Source organism: Oncorhynchus mykiss, chromosome 30 (assembly GCF_057628025.1).
Source record: "Oncorhynchus mykiss isolate SJ-2025 chromosome 30, ASM5762802v1, whole genome shotgun sequence".
Taxonomy (NCBI): domain Eukaryota; kingdom Metazoa; phylum Chordata; class Actinopteri; order Salmoniformes; family Salmonidae; genus Oncorhynchus; species Oncorhynchus mykiss.
This window is the reverse complement of record NC_143051.1, coordinates 37,635,313-37,659,472: the sequence shown is the minus strand read 5'-3', so window position 1 is coordinate 37,659,472 and position 24,160 is coordinate 37,635,313. Positions and strand designations below refer to the sequence as shown.

At 42.5% G+C, this 24,160-nt stretch overlaps 1 protein-coding gene across 1 annotated transcript; it reads left to right on the top strand.

The window, feature by feature from the left end:
- Positions 1 to 6,273: 6,273 nt before the first annotated feature.
- Positions 6,274 to 23,874, top strand: LOC110487630 (uncharacterized). Its single transcript, XM_036971417.2, has 3 exons — positions 6,274 to 12,873; positions 20,207 to 20,423; positions 20,708 to 23,874. The coding sequence occupies exons 1-3, from the start codon at positions 8,599 to 8,601 to the stop codon at positions 20,725 to 20,727; spliced, it is 4,512 nt and encodes a 1,503-aa protein (XP_036827312.2). The 5' UTR covers positions 6,274 to 8,598; the 3' UTR covers positions 20,728 to 23,874.
- Positions 23,875 to 24,160: the final 286 nt, after the last annotated feature.

Below are 24,160 nucleotides of genomic sequence, written 5' to 3'. Positions count from 1 at the left end.
TGTTATGCAGGCCACCATAGAAACTACAAACGAGAGGAGGGCGGGGCTTACATTTACTTCCGTGAATTGTCAAGGGTTTAAACGAAGCAATTAAGAGAGGCAAGGTCCTAGCCCACTTGAAAGCACTCTCTTCTGATATTATATTTTTGCAAGAAACCCACCTGAAAAACAATTCTCATAGCAGACTTAAATGTAGGTGGGTGGAACAAGTGGTCTGGCACAAGAAGTTTACATACACCTCATCCAAATACATTTAAACTCAGTTTTTCACAATTTCTGACATTTAATCCTAGTAAAAATTCTGTTTTAGGTCAGTTAGGATCACCACTATATTTTAAGAATGTGAAATGACAGAATAATAGTTGAGAGAATGATTTATTTCAGCTTTTATTTCTTTCATCACATTCCCAGTGGGTCAAAAGTTTACAATTGGTATTTGGTAGCATTGCCTTTTAAATTGTTTAACTTCAGTCAAACATTTTGGATAGCCTTCCACAAGCTTCCCATAACAAGTTAAGTGAATTTTGGCCCATTCCTCCTGACAGAGCTGGTGTAACTGAGTCAGGTTTGTAGGCCACCTTGTTTGCACACACTTTTTCCATTCTGCCCACAAATGTTCTATAGGATTGAGGTCAGGGCTTTGTGATGGCCACTCCAATACCTTGACTTTGTTGTCCTAAAGCCATTTTACCACCACTTTTGAAGTCTGCTTGGAGTCATTGTCCATTTGGAAGACCCATTTGCGACCAAGCTTTAACTTCCTGATTGTTGTCCTGAGATGTTGCTTCAATATATCCACATAATTTCCCTTCCTCATGATTCCATTTATTTTGTGAAGTTCACCAGTCCCTCCTGCATTAAAGCACCCCCACAACCCCCGTGCTTCATGGTTGGGATGGTGTTCTTCGGCTTGCAAGCATCCCTCTTTTTCCTCCAAACATAACGATGGTCATCAAATAGTTTTATATTTATGTTTCATCAGACCAGAGGACATTTCTCCAAAAAGTATGATCTTAGTCCCCATGTGCAGTTGCAAACCGTAGTCTGGCTTTTTTATGGCGGTTTTGGAGCAGTGGCTTCTTCCTTGCTGAGCGGCCTTTCAGGTTATGTTATGATGAACGTGGTACCTTCAGGCGTTTGGAAATTGCTTCCAAGGATGAGCCAGACTTGTGGAGGTCTACAATTGTTTTCTGAGGTGTTGGCTTACTACTTTTGATTTTCCCATGACATCAAGCAAAGAGGCACAGAGTTTGAAGGTACACCTTGAAATACATTCACAGGTACACCTACAATTGACTCAAATGATGTCAATTAGCCTATCAGAAGCTTCTAAAGGCATGACATTATTTTCTGGAATTTTCTAAGCTGTTTAAAGAATATTTGAACATAAACACCATCAAGCGCTATGATGACACTGGCTCTCATGAGAACCACCACATGAGAGGAAGACCCAGAGTTACTGCAGAGGATAAGTTCATCAGAGTTACCAGCCTCAGAAATTGCAGCCCAAAAAAATGCTTCACAGAGTTCAGGTAACACACACATCTCTACATCAACTGTTCAGAGGACACTGTGTGAAACAGGCCAACATGGTCAAATTGCTGCAAAGAAACCACTATTAAAGGACACCAGTAATAAGAAGAGACTTGCTTGGGCCAAGAAACACGAGTAATGGACATTAGATGACCGGTGGAAATCTGTCCTTTGGCCTGATGAGTCCAAATTTGAGATTTTTGGTTCAAACCGCAGTGTCTTTGTGAGATGCAGAGTAGGTGAAATGATCATCTCTGCATGTGTGGTTCCCTCCGTGAAGCATGGAGGAGGTGTGGGGGTGTTTTGCTACTGACACTGATTTATTTAGAATTCAAGGAACACTTAACCAGTGTGGCTACCACAGCATTCTGCAGCTATATGCCATCCCATGTCTGTTATAGTTGAAGTGTACATATGATGAAAATTACAGGCCTCTCTCATCTTTTTAAGTGGGAGAACTTGCACAATTGGTGGCTGACTAAATACTTTTTTGCCCCACTGTATGTGTATTTTCATAATGTTGATGTCTTCACTATTACTCTACAATGTAGAAAATAGTCAAATTAAAGAAAAACCCTTGAATGAGTAGGTGTGTCCAAACTTTTGACTGGTTGTGTACTTTTCAACCAGTGGAGGCTGCTGATGGGAGGACGGCTCATAATAATGCAATGGCATCAAACCATGTGTTTGATGTATTTGATACCATGCCACGTATTACACTCCGGGAATTACCACGAGCCCGTCCTCCCCAATTAAGATGCCACCAACCTCAGATGTTTGCAAATACTTAGCATGTTAGCTAACCCTTCCCGTAACCCTTCAACCTAACCCTAACCTTAACCCCTAGTCTAGCTAACTTTCATCACGTAGCTGACTTTAGCCACTACAAATTGGAATTCATAACATATTATACGTATTGCAAATTCATATCATTATCCAGTAACATATCATACTAAATGAATGATGGACTTCCACAAATTAATACATACCGTGCTAAACGTAACATATCGTACTACACTGAACAAAAAATATAAACGCAACATGTAAAGTGTCCCATGTTTCATGAGCTGAAATGAAATATCCCGAAATGGTCCATATGCACAAAAAGCTTTTTTCTCTCAATTTTTGTGGACACATTTGTTTACATTCCTGTTTGTGAGCATTATCTTTGCCAATATAATCCATCCACCTGACAGGTGTGGCATATGAGGAAGCTGATTAAACAGCATGATCATTATACAGATGCGCCTTGTGCTGGGGACAATAAAAGGCCACTCTAAAATGTGCAGTTTTGTCACACAACACAATGCCACAGATGTCTCAAGTTGAGGGAACATGCAATTGTCATGCTGACTGCAGGAATGTCCATCAAAGCTGTTGCCAGAGAATGCAATGTTAATTTCTGTACCATAAGCCGCCTACCAGGTTATTTTTGAGAATTTGGCAGTACATCCAACCTGTTTTACGTACATATGGCGTCGTGTGAGCGAGCGGTTTGCTGATGTTCACATTGTGAACAGAGTGCCCCATGGTGGCGGTGGGGTTACGGTATGAGCAGGCATAAACTACGGACAATGAACACAATTGCATTTTATCGATGGCAATTTGAATGCACAGAGATACCATGACGAGATCCTGAGGCCCATTGTTATGCCATTCATCCGCCACCATCACCTGATGTTTCAGCATGATAATGCAAGGCCCTATGTCACAAGGATCTGTGTACACAATTCCTGCAAGCTGAAACAGTCCCAGCTCTTCCATGCCCTGCATACTCACCAGACATGTCACCCATTGAGCCTGTTTGGGATGCTCTGGATCAATGTGTACGACAGCGTGTTCCAGTTCCCACCAATATCCAATACCTTCACACAGCCATTGAAGAGGAGTGGGACAACATTCCACAGGCCACAATCAACAGCCTGATCAACTCTATGCAAAGGGAATGTGTCACGCTGCATGAGTCAAATGGTGGTCACATCAGACACTAACTGGTTTTCTGATCCACGTCCCAACTTTTTAAAATTTAAGATCTATATCCCCAGTCGTGAAAAATCCATAGATTAGAGCCTAATGCATTTATTTCACTTGACTGAAAAATCTTTGAAATTGTTGCATGTTGCGTTTATATTTTTGTTCAGTCTAATTTGAGTGTACCATAATTTTGTTTACAATGTAAGTCCAGGTTGTTGTTGAAGCCTTGAGCTGATACGTCGATGGAACCTCATCTGACGTGACACCCCTCTCTTTGTTTCGGCTTTACTGATGCCCTACATTAATTATAGTATTTCATTAGTTGTGACAAGACTGCATTTTTAAAGTAAGTCTGTGTGGCTGTGTCAGTTAAATTATATTCTGAAGCATTACGGTAATAATGTGAAGATAGAAACCCTAGAAAGACCACACGAGGGCAGCAACACACAAGTAATCGTCACTAATTAAAGTGTTTCCAGATTTCTATTAAATATGACCTATAATTACTTACAATATGAGTGAAATAGTTTTCTTTCCAAAAAAGTGTAATTAAGAATGTTAAAAAGCAGCTTGTCTGTGTTGGAATGGTGTGTGCGTGTACCGGTCATTAAAAATATGAATGCGGGTACTAGACTGCTGTTTGGCCAGCTCTTCTTCCTCTAGACTGCTGATTGGCCAGCTCTTCTTCCTCTTGACTGCTGATTGGCCAGCTCTTCTTCCTCTAGACTGCTGTTTGGCCAGCTCTTCTTCCTCTAGACTGCTGATTAGAGGAAGAAGAGCTGGCCAGACTGTTGATTGGCCAGATCATCCTCCTCTGGAGTATTACATCATAGTCTATGAGGAAATAGCAATACTTTTTTAAACTTTTTTTTTATCCGGTCATGTTTCTAGTCTTCTTGCCATGATTAAAAGCGGTGGTTTGCGCTTTCAGTCACTGAGTCAGCGTATACGTCAATGTTGTTGTCTGAGACTAACATATCCCAATCCATGTGATGGAAGCAATCTTGAAGCGTGGAATCCGATTGGTCAGGCCAGCTTTGGATAGACCTGAGCACGGGTGTTTCTTGTTTTAGTTTCTGCCTATAGGCGAGGAGCAACTAAATGGAGTCATGGTCAGATTTGCCGAAGGGAGGGAGTGGAAGGGCCTTGTATGTGTCACGGAAGTTAGAGTAGCAATGGTCGAGAACACTACCAGATCTTGTAGCGCATTCGATATGCTGGGAAATTTTAGGTAGCCTTGTTTTCAGATTAGCGTTTGTTAAAATCCCAAGATACAATAAATGCAGCCTCAGGATATATGGCTTCCAGTTTACATAGAGTCCAGTGAAGTTCTTTCAGGGCCGACGAGGTATCTGCTTGGGGTGTGCGACTATAATCGCAGAGAATTCTCTTGGGGGATAATGCGGTTCAGCATTTCATTGTAAGGAATTCTAGGTCAGGTGAACAAAATGACTTGAGTTCCTGTATGTTATGATTGCACCATAAGTTGTTAATCATAAGGCATACACCCCCGCTCTTCTTACCAGAGAGATGTTTGTTTCTGTCGACGCAATGCATGAAGAACCCAAGTGACTGTACCGACTCTGACAACATATCCCGAGTGAGCCATGTTTCCGTGAAACAGAGAATGTTACAATCTCTGATGTCTCTCTGGAAGGCAACTCATGCCCTAATTTCGTCCACCTTGTCTAGAGATTGGACATTGACGAGTAATATGCTCAGAAGCGGTGGATGGTGTGCTTTCCTTCTAAGTCTGACCAGTAGTCCGCTCTGTCTGCCTCTCCTGCGGTGACAATGTTTTGGGTCGGCCTCTGGGATTAGATCCCATGTCCAGGGTGGTCCGAACAAAGGATCCGCTTCGGGAAAGTTGTATTACTGGTCGTAATGTTGGTAAGTTGACGTAGCATTTATATCCAATAGTTCTTCCCTGCTGTATGTAATAACACTTGGGATTTTCTGGGCTAACATTGTAATAAATACATAAAAAAATATTTACTGCATAGTTTCCTATGGACCTGAAGAGAGGTGACCATCTCTGTCAGCGCCATCTTGTTCATTTTATTTGTAATGGAAGTGAGAGTCATGATCAACAGCTATCTCAGGAGAATCAAAGAGTTGGAATACAAACTAAATATACAAGGAGCTCCAAAAGTATCTGGATAGTCAAAATGTTTGGTTGTTGTTTTGGCTCTGTACTCCACTTTGGATTTGAAATGATACAATGACTATGAGGTTAAAGTGTAGACTGTCAGCTTAATTTGAGGGTATTTTCATACATATCGGGTCAACCGTTTAGAAAGTACATCACTTTTTGTACCCCCCCCCCCCCCCCCATTTTAGTGGATTTAAAAAAAATGTATTTATCCATGAGTATATTTTATATCGCCTATGAACATAATGTGACATTTTACATTCCACCAACAAGTGCAAACTGCTGTTCCACGCGGTATTTTTGTGTCAGAATTGGATTATCAGTGCTGCATTCTGCTGTTGTCTTTCGTTTTGTTGTTTTTCCCCAATTCTTTTGCTATGCCCCCCCCCCCCCCCCCACACACACACATTCTGTCACATTTTGAATGTCTTTGTTTTATCCTTTTCTCTCCATAATCCTTGTTTTATTGCGCTGTGCCCTTGATATATCCTTTGTGTTGCAGTAATTGCTGCTGTAAATCAATGTAACAGGACTTGAATAGCTGAATTCATTCCAGGGGATTCGTTGTATTGTCAACATGGATGATCGAAAGGAGAAGTTATTCATTGTTTCCGTTATTTTATATAGATTTAATTACAATAACAAAACAAACATGGATACATTTAAGATATTGCACTGAAACAAATGATAAGCAACTACAACAAAATGTCAATAAATGCAAGCAGCAATACATTTCAAATCAAATGTTAGTCGTGAAACGCTTAATTACAAGCCCTTAAACCAACAATGCATTTATGAAAAATCCCCCAAAAACTAAGAAATAAAGTAACAAATAATTAAAAAGCAGCAGTAAAATAACAATAGCGAGGCTATATACAGGGGGTACCGGTACAGAGTCAGTGTGCGGGAGCGCTGTACATGTCTTTTTTTTTAGAGTTATTTTAACTTTGATTTAGGCTCTTACCATTGATGTAGTCTAGGCTATTCTCTTATGCATGATTCCTCAACTGTCTGATCTGGGCTAACTACTGTAGCTGAGCCCGCAGATTATCTTACATAACAGACTGATTGATTTCCTGAGCGTGTATCCTAGTGTAGGCCACTTTGATGTTATCCAGAATTTACGATGAATTCCCCCCGGGACGACGGGTTGAAGTTTTTCACATCACATCGGGTAACTCTCATCACCACAATCCTGACTGTCAGCATCACCGTCTGACTGCGGTGACCCCCTTCTCTCCTTATTTCCTCTCTCTCTCTTCCAATTAGTGGGACGTAGGGATGAGGGGTGGGTGACCGGCAGACGGGAGTCTTCTTTAAACGCCTTTTATTAGGTCGGCCAATATGGTGTGTGCCACTAACTCCCCTGACGGGATTTAATGTAATTATAGGATTACAGTTGTCGGACAGCACTGCAGCCGGGGAATATTTACTACCAATGGAGGTGTTTTAAGTGTATATACACTGATTCACTGCGAGGTCATCTTTAAATAACGGAACCATATAAACATTATTAATCCTGACTTTTTGACATCGATTAATCAACTACATCGGAAGCTAGATACAGAACAACCTTCGAGGTAGTATCTCGAGCGCATTACGCACGACGGGAGGTACACAGTCGCTCTTCATTCAGAAGATGAAAACTCTCAAATCGACACAGAGGGGGATATAAAGCATTACTGCGGAATACCAAGGATTTGGTAAGTTTGGAGGACGCTTTTTTAACATCCTTTGCCCCCAGGTTTAAAACAAGGAGTGCGAAATTGTGGGGAACGTTTGGAGTGCAAACTTGCAGAGGCATAGTGTGCATGTTACAAACCTGTTAAGGATGTGACCCTTTTTTTAAATTTTCGCCTAAAATGGCATACCGAAATCTAACTGCCTGGTAGATCAGGACCTGAAGCAAGGATATGCATGTTCTTGATATCATTTGAAATGAAACACTTAGACGTTTTTGGAAATGTGAAATTAATGTAGGAGAATATAACATATTAGGTCTGGTAAAATATAATACAAAGAAAAAACATACTTTGTTTGTACTTTGTACCATCATCTTTGAAATGCAAGAGAAAGGCCATAATGTATTATTCCAGCACAGGCTAAATTTCGATTTTGCACACTAGATGGCAGCAGTGTATGTTATAGGTTTTAGACTGATCCAATGAACCATTGCATATCGGTTCAAAATATTCTATCAAGACTGCTCAAATGTACCTAATTGGTTTATTAATACATTTTCAAAGTTCATAATTGTGCACTCTCCTCAAACAATAGCATGGTATTATTTCACTGTAATAGCTACTGTAAATTGAACAGTGCAGATAGATTAACAATAATTTAAGCTCTAGCATTTTAACCCCATTCCTGAAAGCTAAGACTCTCTGGAACATGGACATGCCTTCTGTTTTCCTCTATGATCAATTTGTCGCACATAAGAATATAGTTGAATAGCCCTGTCATGGCCCTTCTAAGGACAGCCGTTCCATTCCCGGTTTTAATTAAATGATTCAATTTGTGCAAAATGATGGAATTCACATGCCATTTCTGTTGGCACTGAAATCGCTCCATAATAACTATGCGTCGATGGTATGTTAACTTTTTATGATTAGGGAAAGTAACCATGAGGGGAGGACGAAGCCTGTGTAAAATGTAATCCAGTAAATAGGCTACGTGGTTGAGTTACATAGCCTCTACACATGATGTCATAGAAATATACAAAGTAGACCTGTTAGTAAGCTACATTTCAATAAAAACATCTATTCGGATTTGAAAGCAAAGTGAGTCACAAGGAATATGCTATACAAATTAAATCACAACATATGGTTATTATATTTTTTATGAACATCTTGCTGTGTCCTTTTTGACAGAACTGTTGCCGGAGCATCAAACGAGAGGACGATTAGGAATCTTGCCAAAAGCAAAAGCTCTTCTCTGTTATGTCTGTCTCCTCTTTACCGGAATGGAAACAACTCCTGCTGGAGAGAAAGAGGAGGGAGGAGGAGGAGCGAGAGAAGAGAGAAAAAGAGGAGGAGGCCAAACTCGCCAGCATGCCTGTTTGGAAGCGAGGGATCATCCAGAGGAGAAGAATGAAACAGGAGAGTTTTGGGGACAAGGAAAGAGAGGGCCCCCTCCAAGTCAAGGAGGGCAGGTCCCCTTCTGATGCTGTGAGTGACCCAGACAGCGCTACACTGGTGCAGCTGGATAGTGAATCACCACTCAGCCCAGACGTCACAGGGCCTTGGCTGGATGAAGAGTCTAAACCGCAGAGTCAGCTGTTAAGGGAGACCATCACCACTGTCCAACAAAATCCATTCATTCGCACGCATGGCGGGTTGAGAAGGGGAAGAGAAGAAGAGATGGCTGGGGAGATGGGCCACGAGAAAGGGAATGAGCAGGAAATAGAAGTAGGGAGAGAGAGGGAAAAGGAGAAGGAAAGAGGCCATGTCAAAGGTCATGATGGGGAGTCTGGGAGGGGAAGAGATATAGAATTAAAACTACAGCAATACAGGGAACGGAGTAGGGGCAGAGAAAGGGACAGAAGTGCCGGAAGAGAGACGAGCCGGGACACCGTGAGAGACAGGGAAAGGGAATGCCCGAGAGGGAGAAAGGAGGAGGAGAGGGAGGAGGGAGACTCAGATCCTCAAAACCCCAAGTATCCCCATCCACTAGTCCCAGGCCTTCGTACCATCAGAGCAGACAACATCATCATTATTGAACAGGACAGAAAGGGCAGTGATGAAAGGAGGGGTAGAAGGAGAGAGTGGGAGAGGGAGGTGATGGAAGAGGAGCAGGAAAAGAGAGACATAAAGATGGACCTCAAGGAGTTTCTTTCTGGTGGAGGGAGTGTCACGGAGATCCGAGCATCAGTGGGATTGGTAATTAAACCCTTAGCTGGCACTGAGGACTGCAGGAGTGGAAGTCTAAAAGGGGCAGGCAGGGAAGGAGATGGCAAAGAGAAGGGAGAGAGAGAGGCAAAGTGCAATAAAGATGGAAGAAAGGACTGTGAGAGGGGTCTGGAGAGAGAGGTGGCGTGGTTGATGATGAAAGATAAAGAGAGGGAGAACTTGAGGGAGAAAGACCGACCACGAACACACACAGCTTCAGAACAAGAGGATAGGAGATGTGGTGACACAGATGACAGTATCCACAATGAGAGAAGAGTTAGGGTGAGTGAGCTGCTGAGTAAATTTGGGGAACATACAAAGAAATTCAGGGAACATCCAAAGCCCCCGTCCCGGTCTAAAAGCTCAGATTGTTTCAGCCGGCCTGGCAGGGACAGAGACAATTTTGGTCTGGACGAGGACAATGATGGAGACAGGAGAGGGGAGGAGAAACGTGCAGGATTCAGGGGTGTGCCCAAGCGGTCATTCAGCTTCTCTGACCAGGTGATATGCACAAAGGAGAATGGCATGCAGGATGAGGGGAACCACGATAGGAAGGTGGTGGAGAGGACATGTTCAGACAGGAGGGTGGCACCTCGGGGAGATGTAGTGGAGGGGGAATGGTCAGAGAGGGGAGGCAAGCAGGGGGGCTGGACCCGGTTTTCAGATAAAGAGTGGGTAGGGAAGCATAGAGAGGGATTCATAAAAACAGACAGGGAGGAAGAGGGGCAGCCTGAGAGACAGCCTGCGTTGGAAAGTTACACAGGGAAAGAGACTGACCATGGGGTCGAGGTTGTAACACGAGTGGAGTTAGAATATGGGAACACGGGGACAGAGGAACTAACACAGAATATGTGTGAGGAGGCAGGGTTTACAAGGGCCTCAGTTAAAAACACAGAGGCCTCATTTGCGCAAGGAGTGCCCATCAAACACGATGGGCGAGAGAGAGCAGTGGAAAGAGAGGTAAAGCGAATGACAGAAGAAAGAGGGAGAGGGATGGAGAGGGCGAGGAGCACAGAGAGAGAGGTGGTGGTTGGAAGACAGGCAGAACCTCAAGTGAGGGACAGAAGGGGGTCAGAAGCCATTAGAAGAGGATCAGATGCAAGGGATGCCAAGAGGATGTCAGAAGTAAGGGACTGCACAATGTCAGTTGAAACAACTCAGCAAAACTGTGTGATCACCCTCTCTGTAGACAGAGCCGGTCCTCCTCAGTCTGTCGAAAGCCATTACAGACGTGTCTCAGCATTGACAGAGTGTTCAACCACCTTGCTCAGCGCTGTGGCACACAGAGGAACAGATTGGCGTAGTAGTCAAGGAGCGCCAGGGAACCATTCAACCAAGTCAGCACTATCACAGCACACGGGGGATCTTATCAACAAGACAGGGAGAGTCGGAGAGACAGCCAACGAACTTGACAATCACAAAGGGACCCAATCATTAACTCAGGATCGCAAACGTGTGACGAGGGAGGACACAGAGAATGTGAGAGGGAGCAAAGCTTACAGGGTGCCAAGTGAGGTGAGCAAGGAGAGCACACACTCACCTGGCACACACGTGCACAGTCACGTCTGCCCCGAAATGTCCGTCCAGGAAGTGACCCCTGAGTCTCCCAAGTCTCCAAAGCACGTTGCCTCAGTTGGAATCCCTCCAACGCCACTTGAGCGACACATACCCAGGACAGTGTTCTACGGTGTGGAGGAGGTATTAGAGAACAAAAGGCCAAGCCTCCAAAGCGACGACGACCAGAGCTGCGAAGGAGAGGGAGGGAAAGGTGTGGAGAGGAGGGATAGTTGGAGGATCGGCAAGCCTTTGTCTCGTATCGAATCCCTGCGAGAGAAAATCCGGCAGAGGGAGAAGGAGAGGCTGAGGAACACGGAGGGAGCGGTAGCAACGGGGGATGATGGAGATGCGACTGAGGGAATGAAAAGGGCTGGGACTAGAAGGGTTAGAAGAGCTTCAAGTTCAGATAGGTGTGATGAAGGAGAGAGGGGGAACGAAATGGGGCGAGAGAGACAGAGACAGGAAGGCTCTGCACAGCAGACAACATCCACTCAGTTTTACGTCACACAGGAAGCGAGCGTGTCAAAAGCCGACCCTGAGCTTCCTGTTCCTCTCTCATTCTCGCAATCTGTCAAAGGAGAGGAAGAAAGCGATCACACGATCGAGAGAGAGGAAGATCCAATAAAACATGTAGTAGATGAGTTACGGTGTGACAGGGGTCGGCAGACAAAACAGGACACCAGAGGCAGAGGAGGAGAAGTAGGAGAGGATAAACTCTTGGAGGAAGAGGACAGGTTGCATTATCTGCCTCCTTCCCCCTCTCCTTCACCCTCAGACTCTTTCTCCCCTTCTCTTGCTGAGATGAGCCGGATCTATAACCTGAAAACAGTGGGGTCCAGGACGGCGGTGTGCATGAGTGAGATGACCGTGGATAGGCCTATCCCTATACATACACCCAAGGTACAGTCCCGCATATCAGCAGAACAACAGGAGCCAAGCAGTCTGGAGAGATCCGTTGGGATGCTGACACAGAAGCAGCTGTGGGGTGGTGGTGGGGCATCTGGAAATAAGGCCTCTTGTGATGAGAATTCCGGACTTCAGAAAATACAGCGTCAGGTGGAACAGCTTCAGTTGCGAGAACAACAGGAAGTACAGAGACTATCACACGACGACAACGCAGCACAGTCGACTTTTAGTAAAAAAACGAATTTGAAAGCTAAAGAGTCTGAAGCTCAGCAAAGCACAAGGATATCACACAACCAGCCTAATAAGGAACCTCAACAGATGCATCCGAGGCAAAAGGACCAGCAAACACCTCTAAATCCAAGAAAATGTCAGTCTAATCCGCAGATGCCCTCTGAAAGGCCTCCTCAACCCAATCGTGCCCGATCCATTACCATCAACTCCAGATCTCTCCTGACCCCCTCTCATGAGAACTCATTACACCCAGACCAGGGAGTCCCACCCAGCACATCATCCTCCCCATGCTCACCCTCCCCACCCCAGTCCCCCTCCGTCTCTCCCTCCCCTTCGCCTTCTCCAATCCATTTCACCATCAGAACAGGCTCTGGAGGCCAGCAGGTCAAGAGGGGCACCACCATCACCATCACCCCAAGGAAGCCTGTTGGAGGGGAAGCCGTGGAATCAGTTTCAGTATCCTCAGGACCCCCAGTCAAGACGTCTGCCAAGTCCCAGATGCCTGTCCTAACCGAGATAGTAGAGAGAGGCAAGAAGAGATACCCCACTACGGAGGAGATCGAAGTGATCGGCGGATATCAGAACCTGGATAAGTCTTGCCTGGTCAAGACTCCCAAAGGGACTCCCAAAGGGGTGAGTGTAGTGGGGTTATATGCCTGCAAATTGTATTGATGATGTATCACATCAAATCAAATGTATGTATAAATCCCTTCTTGCATCAGCTGATGTCACAAAGTGCTGTACAGAAACCCAGCCTAAAACCCCAAACAGCAAGCAATGCAGGTGTAGAAGCACAGTGGCTAGGAAAAACTCCCTAGAAAGGCCTCTTGTAGTGATGATCATATCTTGTAGTGATGATCATGGATCCCCTCCCCTAAGGTTGGGTTTAATAAAGACCAAAAACAAACAAACAAAAAAAATTGCAGAAAATGGCTTCAATAGATTATCAATATGTTATGGGCGTACTGTGACTATCAGAAAACTTCACCTCTTCCCTGCCTGCCTCCATTTGAACCTCCAGTCCCCAGAATGCCCCCCCCCCCCCCCCTGCCCTTTCGCTAGCATTAGGACATCCCGTTTGATTGCACTGAGGAGTTAGAACACGTCGACTGAGCTAAGCCTGTTAAAGCCTTATCAAGCACGACATCATGATTCTCAGCTGTAAAGTAGCCTACTAGTAGCGGTGGCTCTGGTCTCGTTTAGTAATAAACTAATTATAAACCCTGTATAAATAATTTGTTAGGGTAACTGTAATAACTAGTGCTAACAGTCTATTTCAAATGAGCCTTCATGTAACACTTGAGAGAGCAGAAAAAGTGGAGAGGAAACCACAATGACAGAGCCACTCAGCCAGAGCACTCCTCCTCCTCCTTATCTCTTTCTGTCTGTCTAACTTGAAGTTTTGCATAGAGGAGCTATGTGGGTTGTGAATCAATCATCACTTCTTTCTGTTTCATCTAGAAAGACAAGTTATCCCACAATAGATGAATTGCCCCCCCCCCCCCCCTCTCCCCATTGCAACATCCTTTTTGTGCAATGAAATGAAAACAGTCGGAGCAATAGCCTGTTAGAGAGAGGTTGCTTGTGAAATGGCTCCCTATCCCCTACAATGGCACCCTATCCCTCATGGGCCCTGGCCAAAAGTAGTGCACTACATATGGAATGGGGCACCATTTCAGACATGGACAGAGTCTTTTGGAGTACTTTAATTAGGACACCTCCATAACAAAGTGGCTCATCAGAGCAGAACTAAAGACCAGGCTTGGCAGTCTCCCCACACGAATGGAGCTTTAGAATGGGAAGAACGGGAAAGTTCAAATGGGATACCTAGTCAGTTGTACAGCTGAATACCTTCAACTGAAATGTGTCTTCCGCATTTAACCCAACCCCTCTGAATAAGAGAGTGGCGGGAGTCTGGTGTAATCTGTTTATATAGCGAGGTAGACGAGAATATGCATATTTAGAGATATTACGGTATACAGTATACACTGAGTATACAAAACATTAAGGACACTTGCTCTTTCCATGACATAGACTGAATCCAGGTAAAAGCTATGATTCCTTATTGAAGTCACTTGATAAATCCACTTCAATCGTTGTAAATGAAGGGTAAGAGACAGGGTAAAGAACCATTTTTAAGCCTTGAGACAATTAAGACATGCCATTTAAAAGGTGAATGGGAAAGACAAAATAATTAAGTGTCTTTGAACAGGGTATGGTAGTAGGTACCAGGCGCACCGTTTTTTTGTCAAGAACTGCAATGTTGCTGGGTTTTTCACGCTCAACAGTTTCCCGTGTGTATCAAGAATGGCCCATCACCCAAAGGAAGTCCAGCCAACTTGACAGAACTGTGGGAAGCATTGGATTGAACTTGGGCCAGCATCCCTGTGGAATGCTTTCGACACCTTGTAGAGTCGTCCATGCCACGTCAAATTGAGGCTGTTCTGAGGGCAAAAGGGGTGGTTCCTAATGTTTGGTATACTCAGTGTATATCTATTGTTAAATACTTAAACCTTTATGGCTTATGTACTGTACTTTACTCAGACAGCATGACTTTTAATGTAAAACACTTTGCTATTGTATAGGCATTTAGCTTATCAGCTTCTTTTTTTCATCTAATTTTCTGTACATAATGCAAGATGCTACACAGATCCTTGGCCTGACTCACACCATTGCATTGCAGGTTACTTCCTCTGACAGATCCTGTCTTTCAATGAGTCTGCCCTTGTTGCCTTTCCGACAAGTCTTCCTTTGTATTTTCCTGTTTCTGCTGAGTTTGTTTTGCTGCATTGGAATTTTGGCAAACACTTTTGACAACGTTGACCTCTTGGCATATGACAGCAGCATTTGCCAATGTCATCCTTCCAAGTCTTGTTGGAAATCTAGGCTAAGGAATTAATGATTGACTTGTTAATTTAGCCATGGCAGTAAAGTTGAGGAAGCTCTCACCATGTTTATTGTATAGTTTTCGCAACATCGACTATTGATACTGTCCTACTGTAACCTAATTTCCCATTTAAAAATTGTCATCGGGCCCAAATTTGGTGCGATTGAAGAGGAACAGTCTCTCATTTGTCAGTGAAACAGGAGGGTGGGGTTAAAGAGAAGTGGAGTGAGGGGAAACTCAACAACCTTGTGACTCCCTAGCTGAGACACTGCATGATCGAGTCCCAAATGGCATCCTATTCCTTACATAGTGCACTACTTTTCACCAGTTCCCTATGGGCCCTGGTCAAAAGTAGTGCACTATACAGAGAAAAGGGTGACATTTTGGACCCATGACTGGATATTTCCTCTTTCAGGCCTGTTCACTTCCTCTGAACGATAGAGACAGAGAAATAGCAAATATAGGGGGGTAAGATGTCTATTTCACCAGCCACATTGGCGGGTGGTCAGGGCTACATAGTGCGAGCATTTCACTTGCATTTGTGAATAAAAATAGTCAAGTATGATCACATTTACAGTAAAATAAGTACACTGAACAAAAATATAAATGCAACATGTAAAGTGTTGTTCCCATGTTTCATGAGCTGAAATAAAAGATCCCAGACATATTCCATATGCACAAAAAGCTTATTCCTCAAAAATCCCTGTTAGTGAGCAATTCTCCTTTGCCAAGATAATCCATCCACCTGACGAGTGTGGAATATCAAGAAGCTGATTAAACAGCATGATCATTACACAGGTGCAGCTTGTGCTGGGGACAATAAAAGTCTAAAATGTACAGTTTTGTCACACAACACAATGCCACAGATGCCTCAAGTTTTGAGGGAGTGTGCAATTGGCATGCTGACTTCCGGAATGTCCACCAGAGCTGTTGTCAGAAAATGTAATGTTCATTTCTCTACCATAGGCCTCCTCCAATGTCATTTTAGAGAATTTGGCAGTACGTCCAACCGGCCTCACAACTGCCGACCATGTGTATGGCGTTGTGTTGGCGAGGGGTTTACTTATGTCAACATTGTGAACAGAGTGCCCCATGGTGGCTGTGAGGTTATGGTATGGGCAGGCATAAACTATAGACAACGAACACAATTGCAATTTATCCGGGGTAGGTTGTGCCAAGAGACCACTTTTTTTTGGACAAGCCATGTTTTCAAAACTATTATGTTTACATGAATTCTGATTATTTCCAGGGATACACAACATCCTGAAATATATGTAGATACAGTTGAAGTCGGAAGTTTACATGCACCTTAGCTAAATACATTTAAACTAAACAATTTCTTACATTTAATCCTAGTAAAAATTCCCTGTCTTAGGTCAGTTAGGATCACCACTTTATTTGAAGAAAGTAAAATGTCAGAATAATAGTAGAGAAAATTATTTATTTCACCTTGTATTTCTTTCATCACATTCCCAGTGGGTCAAAAGTTTACATACACTCAATTAGTATTTGGTAGCATTGCCTTTAAATTGTTTAACTTGTGTCAAACATTTCGGGTAGCCTTCCACAAACTTCCCACAATAAGTTGAGTGAATTTTAGCCCATTCCTCCTGACAGAGTTGGTGAAACTGAGCCAGGTTTCTAGGCCTCCTTGCTCGCACAAGCTTTTTCAGTTCAGCCGACACATTTTCTATAGGATTGAGATCAGGGCTTTGTGATGGGCACTCCAAATACCTTGACTTGTTGTCCTTAAACCAATTTGCCACAACTTTGGAAGTATGCATGGGGTCATTGTCCATTTGGAAGACCCATTTGCGACCAAGCTTTGAATATGTCTGGGATCCTGACTGATGTCTTGAGATGTTGCTTCAATATATCCACATAATTTTACTTCCTCATGAAGACATCTATTTTCTGAAGTGCACCAGCCCCTCCTGCAGCAAAGCACCCCCACAACATGATGCTGCCACCCTCGTGCTTCACGGTTGGGTGGTGTTGGGATGGTGTTCTTCGGCTTGCAAGCCGCCCCCTTTTTCCTCCAAACAAAACGAGGGTCATTATGGCCAAATAGTTATATTTTTGTTTCATCAGACCAGAGGACATTTCTCCAAAAAGTACGATCTTTGTCCTCATGTGCAGTTGCAATCCGTAGTCTGTCTTTTTTATGGTGGTTTTGGAGCAGTGGCTTCTTCCTTGCTGAGCGACCTTTCAGGTTATGTCGACATAGGACTCGTTTTACTGTGGATATAGATATTTTGTACCTGTTTTCTCCAGCATCTTCACAAGGTCCTTTGCTGTTTTTCTGCGATTGATTTGCACTTTTCGCCCCAAAGTACGTTCATCTCTAGGAGACAGAACGCGTCTCCTTCCTGAGCGGTATGACAGCTGTGTGGGCCCATGGTGTTAATACTTGCGTACTATTGTTTGTACAGATGAATGTGGTACCTTCAGGTGTTTGGAAATTGCTCCCAAGTATGAACCAGACTTGTGGAGGTCCACAATTATTTTTCTGAGGTCTTGGCTTATTTCTTTTGAGTTTCCCATGATGTCAAGCAAAGAGGCACTGAGTTTGAAGGTAGCCCTTGAAATACATCTACAGCTACACTTCCAATTGACTCCAATGATGTCAATTAGCCTATCAGAAGCTTCTACAGCCATGACATAATTTTCTGGAATTTTCCAAGCTGTTCAAAGGCACAGTTAACTTAGTGTATGTCAACTTCTGACCCACTGGAATTGTGATACAGTGAAATAATCTGTCTGTAAACAATTGTTGGAAAAATGACTGTCATGCACAAAGTAGATGTTCTGACCGACTTGCCAAAACTATAGTTTGTTAACAAGGAATTTGTGGTTAAGGGGTCGAAAAACAATTTTTAATGACTCCAACCTAAGTGTATGTAAACTTCTGACTGTATATTTTTTAGAAATAATATTATATTTCCCTTGATGTAGTGATGCTGAAAGTAAAAAATTGCTCGACATACCCCACTCTGCCCAAAATACATTTTGTGTTTGAAAGAATAAATTATGCAGTGTTGTTTATTAAACGATTATGCTGTAGGATGTGGATTATTCCTCATCATGACTCCATTTCATGATAATCAGTGCTGTAACTGAATGGACAGATACTACGACCGATCTTCCAAGTACATCCAAACCTAATTGGATGCATTATTATACTTACTTCCATTTACAAAATAGCCTCCAACACTCTACTCAACAAATTGGATGCAGTCTATCACAGTGCCATCCGTTTTGTCACCAAAGCCCCATATACTACCCACCACTGCGACCTGTATGCTCTCGTTGGCTGGCCTTCATACTCACCGCCAAACCCACTGGCTCCAGGTCATCTACAAGTCTCTGCTAGGTAAAGCCCCGCCTTATCTCAGCTCACTGGTCACCATAGCAGCACCCACCCGTGGCACGCACTCCAGCAGGTATATCTCACTGGTCATCCCCAAAGCCAATTCTTCCTTTGGCCGCCTTCCTTCCAGTTCTCTTCTGCCAATGACTGGAACGAACTGCAAAAATTACTGAAGCTGGACTCATATCTCCCTCACCAGCTGTCAGAGCAGCTCACAGATCACTGCACCTGTACATAGCCCATCTGTAAATAGCCCATCCAACTACCTCATACCATACTGTATTTATTTATTTATCTTGCTCTTTTGCACCCCAGTATCTCTACTTGCACATTCATCTTCTGCACATCTACCATTCCAGTGTTAAATAGCTATATTGTAATTATTTTGCCACCATGGCCTATTTATTGCCTTTACCTCCCTTATCCTACCTCATTTGCACACACTGTATATAGACTTTTTCTACTGTATTATTGACTGTATGTTTGTTTATTCTATGTGTAACTCTGTGTGGTTGTATGTGTCAAACTGCTTTGCTTTATCTTGGCCAGGTCGCAGTTGTAAATGAGAACTTATTCTCAACTAGCCTACCTGGTTAAATGAAGGTGATTACATTTTTTTTGCCTGAATCAATCTCACCCACTTAGTCCACACTGAGTAATGAGAAAACCCCCCAAAATTGTTTCCTTTGTGTCAGTTTGGGACCAAATCCTGTAATATACTCATAGCGGTTAAGCACAGCTCTCCTTTACTATAGTCGTCCTGCTGTAACCCTTTCGTAGCCTATTGGTGCTTCCTGGCCACCTGTTGCTCACGTTGCTGAGACTGTTTGACGTCAGCTCCACCGAGCACCGGCATCATCTTACAGAGGGGGGTGACTTACGCTCTCCTCGTCATCCTTGTTCAGATCCTCTGTCTCCCCCCTCTTCAATCCCAAGGCTCCCTTGTCATACAGTATCTCTTTCTCTCAAACTAGACCGAGGTACCATTCTCATAGACAGTGGCTGCCCCACATCCTGTGTAAGACATTTTTACGAGTATTTGTAAAGGTTCCGATGTGACTGTGGGGATTAGCGATTGGCACAGTGTGCTTCCTTTCTTCCTCTCTCTCTCTCTGGTTCTCTGTCTCTCCTCCATGTTCTACCCTGCTGTGTTAGCCTGGGTCAATCAGTTCAGTCAGAGATTAACCTTCTGGGCCTGAGCTTGATTCGTCCAACGTCTCTCACACCAGGTTATTATCAGGAGTGTATGGTCAGTCAGTTTGTGGTGAATATAAATGCACTACGGTATGGATGTACTACACCAACCTGTAATATAATGTACTATAACAACCTATAATATAATGTACGAGGCAGGGGCCAGGTTTTCCTACTGTTCGGTGCAGGCAGCAATGTTGTTTACACCAAAATAATCTCTCATATCCGTGCTAAGTAAACAAATTGTAGGTTACATACATTTTTGTCAGGAAGGGTCTGACTCAGTGCAACTTAATCATGCCGTTTTAATGGGTGCTTTCCACATCACCCTTTCATACTAAATAAGGGGAACACTGGGAAAGTACAGGTTATTTCTTGCTATTAATTGTTCTTGAAGCATGTCCATCCTGATTAAGTAACACTGCAATGTGGTCAGGCTGTCTGTAAGGGTGTGTCTCTATTGGGTGCACTGTACTAAGCCTCTCTCCTGTGTCTGTCTTGTCCGCCCCCTCCAGGTGAAGGTGTGTTTCGACGAGACCCAGCTGGAGCAGGTTTTTGAATACCCATCAGAGGCCTCTATGATAGCCTTTACCCCTTACCCCATACCAGGTCAGGAGAAAGGGAAGGAGGATGAGGTGCAGGAGGAAGAGGAGGAGGAGGAGAGAGGAGTGTTTGTGTCCGGGAGCAGCAGGAACGTGGGAGCAGCGGCTGGCCTGAGAGTGCTGAGAATAGGTCAGTATATGTCACTCCCTTCCATTTAGCTGAATACCTGCATACACAGGGTGTATTCATTAGTGCAAACCGTAGCAAAACATTCTGCAATGGAAAACTTTTTGCAACAAAACAAGCGTTTCTTATTGGACAAGTTCAGCTTAGTCCCTCTCCGTTTTCGTCCATTTGCATCCATTTGGTTCCTAGTGAATACACCCCTCAGTTAGTCATGAAATGTGGTTGTCCATTCCATACCTGTATCTGAATTGTGTCTCATAACTCCTCTTTATCTCTCCATTTTACAGATGAGTCTTGCCATCGGTAGATGTCAGCTCGCCAAATAGCCCAAGTGATGTTTCATATTAGATTTTTGTTTCCTGTATTTTGTTTATTTAAAATTATATAATTAATGTTGGTAATCTTTTTTGATGTTCAATGTTTTATTTTACTTAGGGTCAGGGACTATTGGTTTTGAATTTAAAAAATTATGGTTTTGAGCAGTTTATGAGTTGAATGATGGCGCATGTAGCGGAACCTGACTGGACTTTTTTATTTTACTTCTCTATTTCAAGGTAGAAGTGCAAAGGAAATATGAAAGCACAGTACATATTGTAGCCTATACGTTTGAATATATAAAAGTGTATTTTTACCATCAGGTGTGTACTGTTGGGTGATGATCACATGTCAATGCAAGTTAGTGGATTACTACAAAAGTATTGTAAAAGGGTCCGGTCAGTTTAGTTTTATTTAGCTTAGTTCAACAACACAATGGCCCTACTGTATATAAACGTTGCATAAGCACTGTAACGATTCAGGCTGCATTCCCTCTAGGGCACTACTTTTGACCGGAGCCCAATGGGCCCTGGTCAAAAGTAGTGCACTATAAAGGGATTAGGATGTCATTTTGGACGTATTCTCAGTGACGCTTATATCATCTGGTCCCTGTGCCTGCTTGATTTGCTCATACAGATGATATAAAGATCAGGTCATCCACAAGTCCAAGATACATTTTGAGTCTTGTGAACATCCCTCATCTGTACAGTGCCTTCAGAAAGTATTCATACACCTGGACTTATTCCACATTTTGTTGTGCTAAAGCCTGAATTCAAAATTTATTAAATATATTTTATTTCTCACCCATCTACACACAATAGCCCATAATGACAAAGTGAAAACATTTATTTTTATTTTTTAATTTTACATCTAATTTACACATATTCATTCACACCCCAGACCCAATACATCCAGCTCTTTCAAGTTGGTTGTTAATCATTGCTAGAAAGTCATTTTCAAGTCCTGCCATAGATCTTCAACCCTATTTAAGTCAAAACTGTATCTAGGCCATTCAGGAACATTCAATACCATCTTGGTAAGCAACTCCAGTGTATATTTGGCCTTGTGTTTTAGGTTATTGATTCAGAGGGAATGGGTTAAATGCAGAAGACGCATTTCGGTATGCATTCAGTTATGCAACTGAGTAGATATCCCCTTTCCCTTATTGTCCTGCTGAAAGGTGAATTTGTCTCCCAGTGTCTGTTTGAAAGCAGACTGAACCAGGTTTTCTTCTAGGATGTTGGTTGTGCTTAGGTCTATTCCGTTTAAAAAAAAGAAACATTTAAATGTAAAACTCCTTAGTCCTTGCCAATGACAACCATATCCATAACATGATGCAGCCACCACCATGCTTGAAAATATGAAGAGTGGTACTCAGTGATGTGTTGTGCCTTATGGCAAACAGGATTGCATGTTTTGGGATATCTTTATTCTGTATAGGCTTCCTTCTTTTAACCTTTATTTAACTAGGCAATAGTTCACTCTGTCATTTAGGTTAGTATTGTGGAGTAACTACAATGTTGTTGATCCATTCTCGGTTTTCTCCTGTCACAGCCATTCAACTCTGTAACTGTTTTAAAGTCAGCATTGGTCTCATGGTGAAATCCCTGAGCAGTATTTTCTATTAAATTGTTTAAAAAAATAAATAAATTACAAACATAATTCGTATTTGACATTAAATGGGGTATTTTTGTGTAGGCCAGTGACACAAGATCTCAATTTTAAATTCAGGCTGTAACACAACAAAATGTGGAAAAAGTCGATGGGTGTAAATGCTTTCTGAAGGCACAGTAGTTTCTGGCAAACCATGGCTATATGTAACATGATGACAATTCACTTTTGTTCAATTACGGTTTCTGTTTGAACCACAAAGTGGATTTAAGCGAGACTTAATGCACATGATTGAAAAACCTGACGATACATGATGGAATGATCACCATTACAAGTTTTTATTTTTAACCACTAGTGGAATTAATGTGGTAGGATGAAAAACAGTAATCTATGTACTGTATCTATAGTACTTTGACTGTATAGTTTTGAATGGAAAAGGTATTATGTTTGGGTCTCTGGTGTTATTATGTTATTATGTGATATGGGTGGGAAAAAAAGACCATGATTTTCAGACATTTAATATATAGAATGGTCCTTTGGAGTATGGATTGTTGACGTATATTTGACATTTGTATATAAAAGCATAATTGACCAATCATTTATCAAAGTTGACGGTTTGGCCTTACCCAGGTCTCCTTTAAGACTCCCTAATGTTTTATCTGTAGGTGCTACAAAGAAAACATTGGTGTCATAGGAAGCTTCACCGCTTGCTTTGTAATATGAGTAGCATTTTGTTTTCAATAACAATATTCGTATTAATTTATGAATATTGAAGAAAAAAAATTTGGATTTAGCAAAATGTTTAATATATTGTTGAACGTAATATACTCTACGGACATATCAAAGTTCCAGAGTGGGATCTCTGCTATTTTTAGAGTTATGATCCAATTTGTAACAGAGTGAATGTGAAAATGGATTCAAAATGGTCACCCTCTTCTGGTGATTTGCCAGATGTACAATACATTAAAATATTAGCCAAATTCAAATTGTATATTTCAATATTTATGTTTATATTTTTCAATATTCATTACTTAATAGGAAAATTGTTATTGAAATCAAAATGCATCTCATGTTGCAAAGCAAGCGGCAACGCTTCATATGACACCAAGTTTTGCTTTATGGAGTTTTAAAGGAGGGTTATATGCCAACTTGTATTATTTCTCAATTAAGCTTTTAGATACAAATGTCAACAATACTTCCTCCAAAAGGACCATTCTATGGATTAAATTAAGTGAAAATCCCCCAAACATTGGTCTTTTTTTTGGTCCTAGTTCGTGACGAATCACCCACATCCAAAATAAGGGCACAAATGTTATCATGGTTCCATGAGATGCTGTAATCTCAATTTTAGGTGCTCTTTTTTATGTGAAAGAATCTATCTGAAGAATATCATATATATGGTATATCTGATTTATGCTCCCATGTGTGCAATTTTGATACTTTGTTTTATTCTTTCTGTTTTCAATTGCGGTCGAAGAAGCAGGCTTCAAGAGAGAAAACACATCTAATAAATGATTTGAAATTAAAAGTGTCATGATTGGTTGTGTAGATGTGACTATGCATACATTTATGTTTCAATTATATTTTGTGAGTATGAGATATTATTAAGACCACTGATAATCTCCTTCAATCTGGGGCTCCACGCACGATCTCACCCCGTGGGGTCAAAATGATCACAAGAACGGTGAGCAAAAATCCCACACCACACGGGGGACCTAGTGAATGACCTGCAGAGAGCTGGGACCAAAGTAACAAAGCCTACCATCAGTAACACACTACGTCGCCAGGGACTCAAATCCTGCAGTGCCAGACGT

Coding starts and splice junctions, on each gene's coding strand:
- LOC110487630 (XM_036971417.2), top strand. CDS start 8,599: ATGTCTGTCTCCTCTTTACCGGAATGGAAACAACTCCTGCTGGAGAGA. Junction 12,874..20,206: donor CCAAAGGGACTCCCAAAGGG/GTGAGTGTAGTG, acceptor CGCCCCCTCCAG/GTGAAGGTGTGTTTCGACGA. Junction 20,424..20,707: donor CCTGAGAGTGCTGAGAATAG/GTCAGTATATGT, acceptor TCCATTTTACAG/ATGAGTCTTGCCATCGGTAG.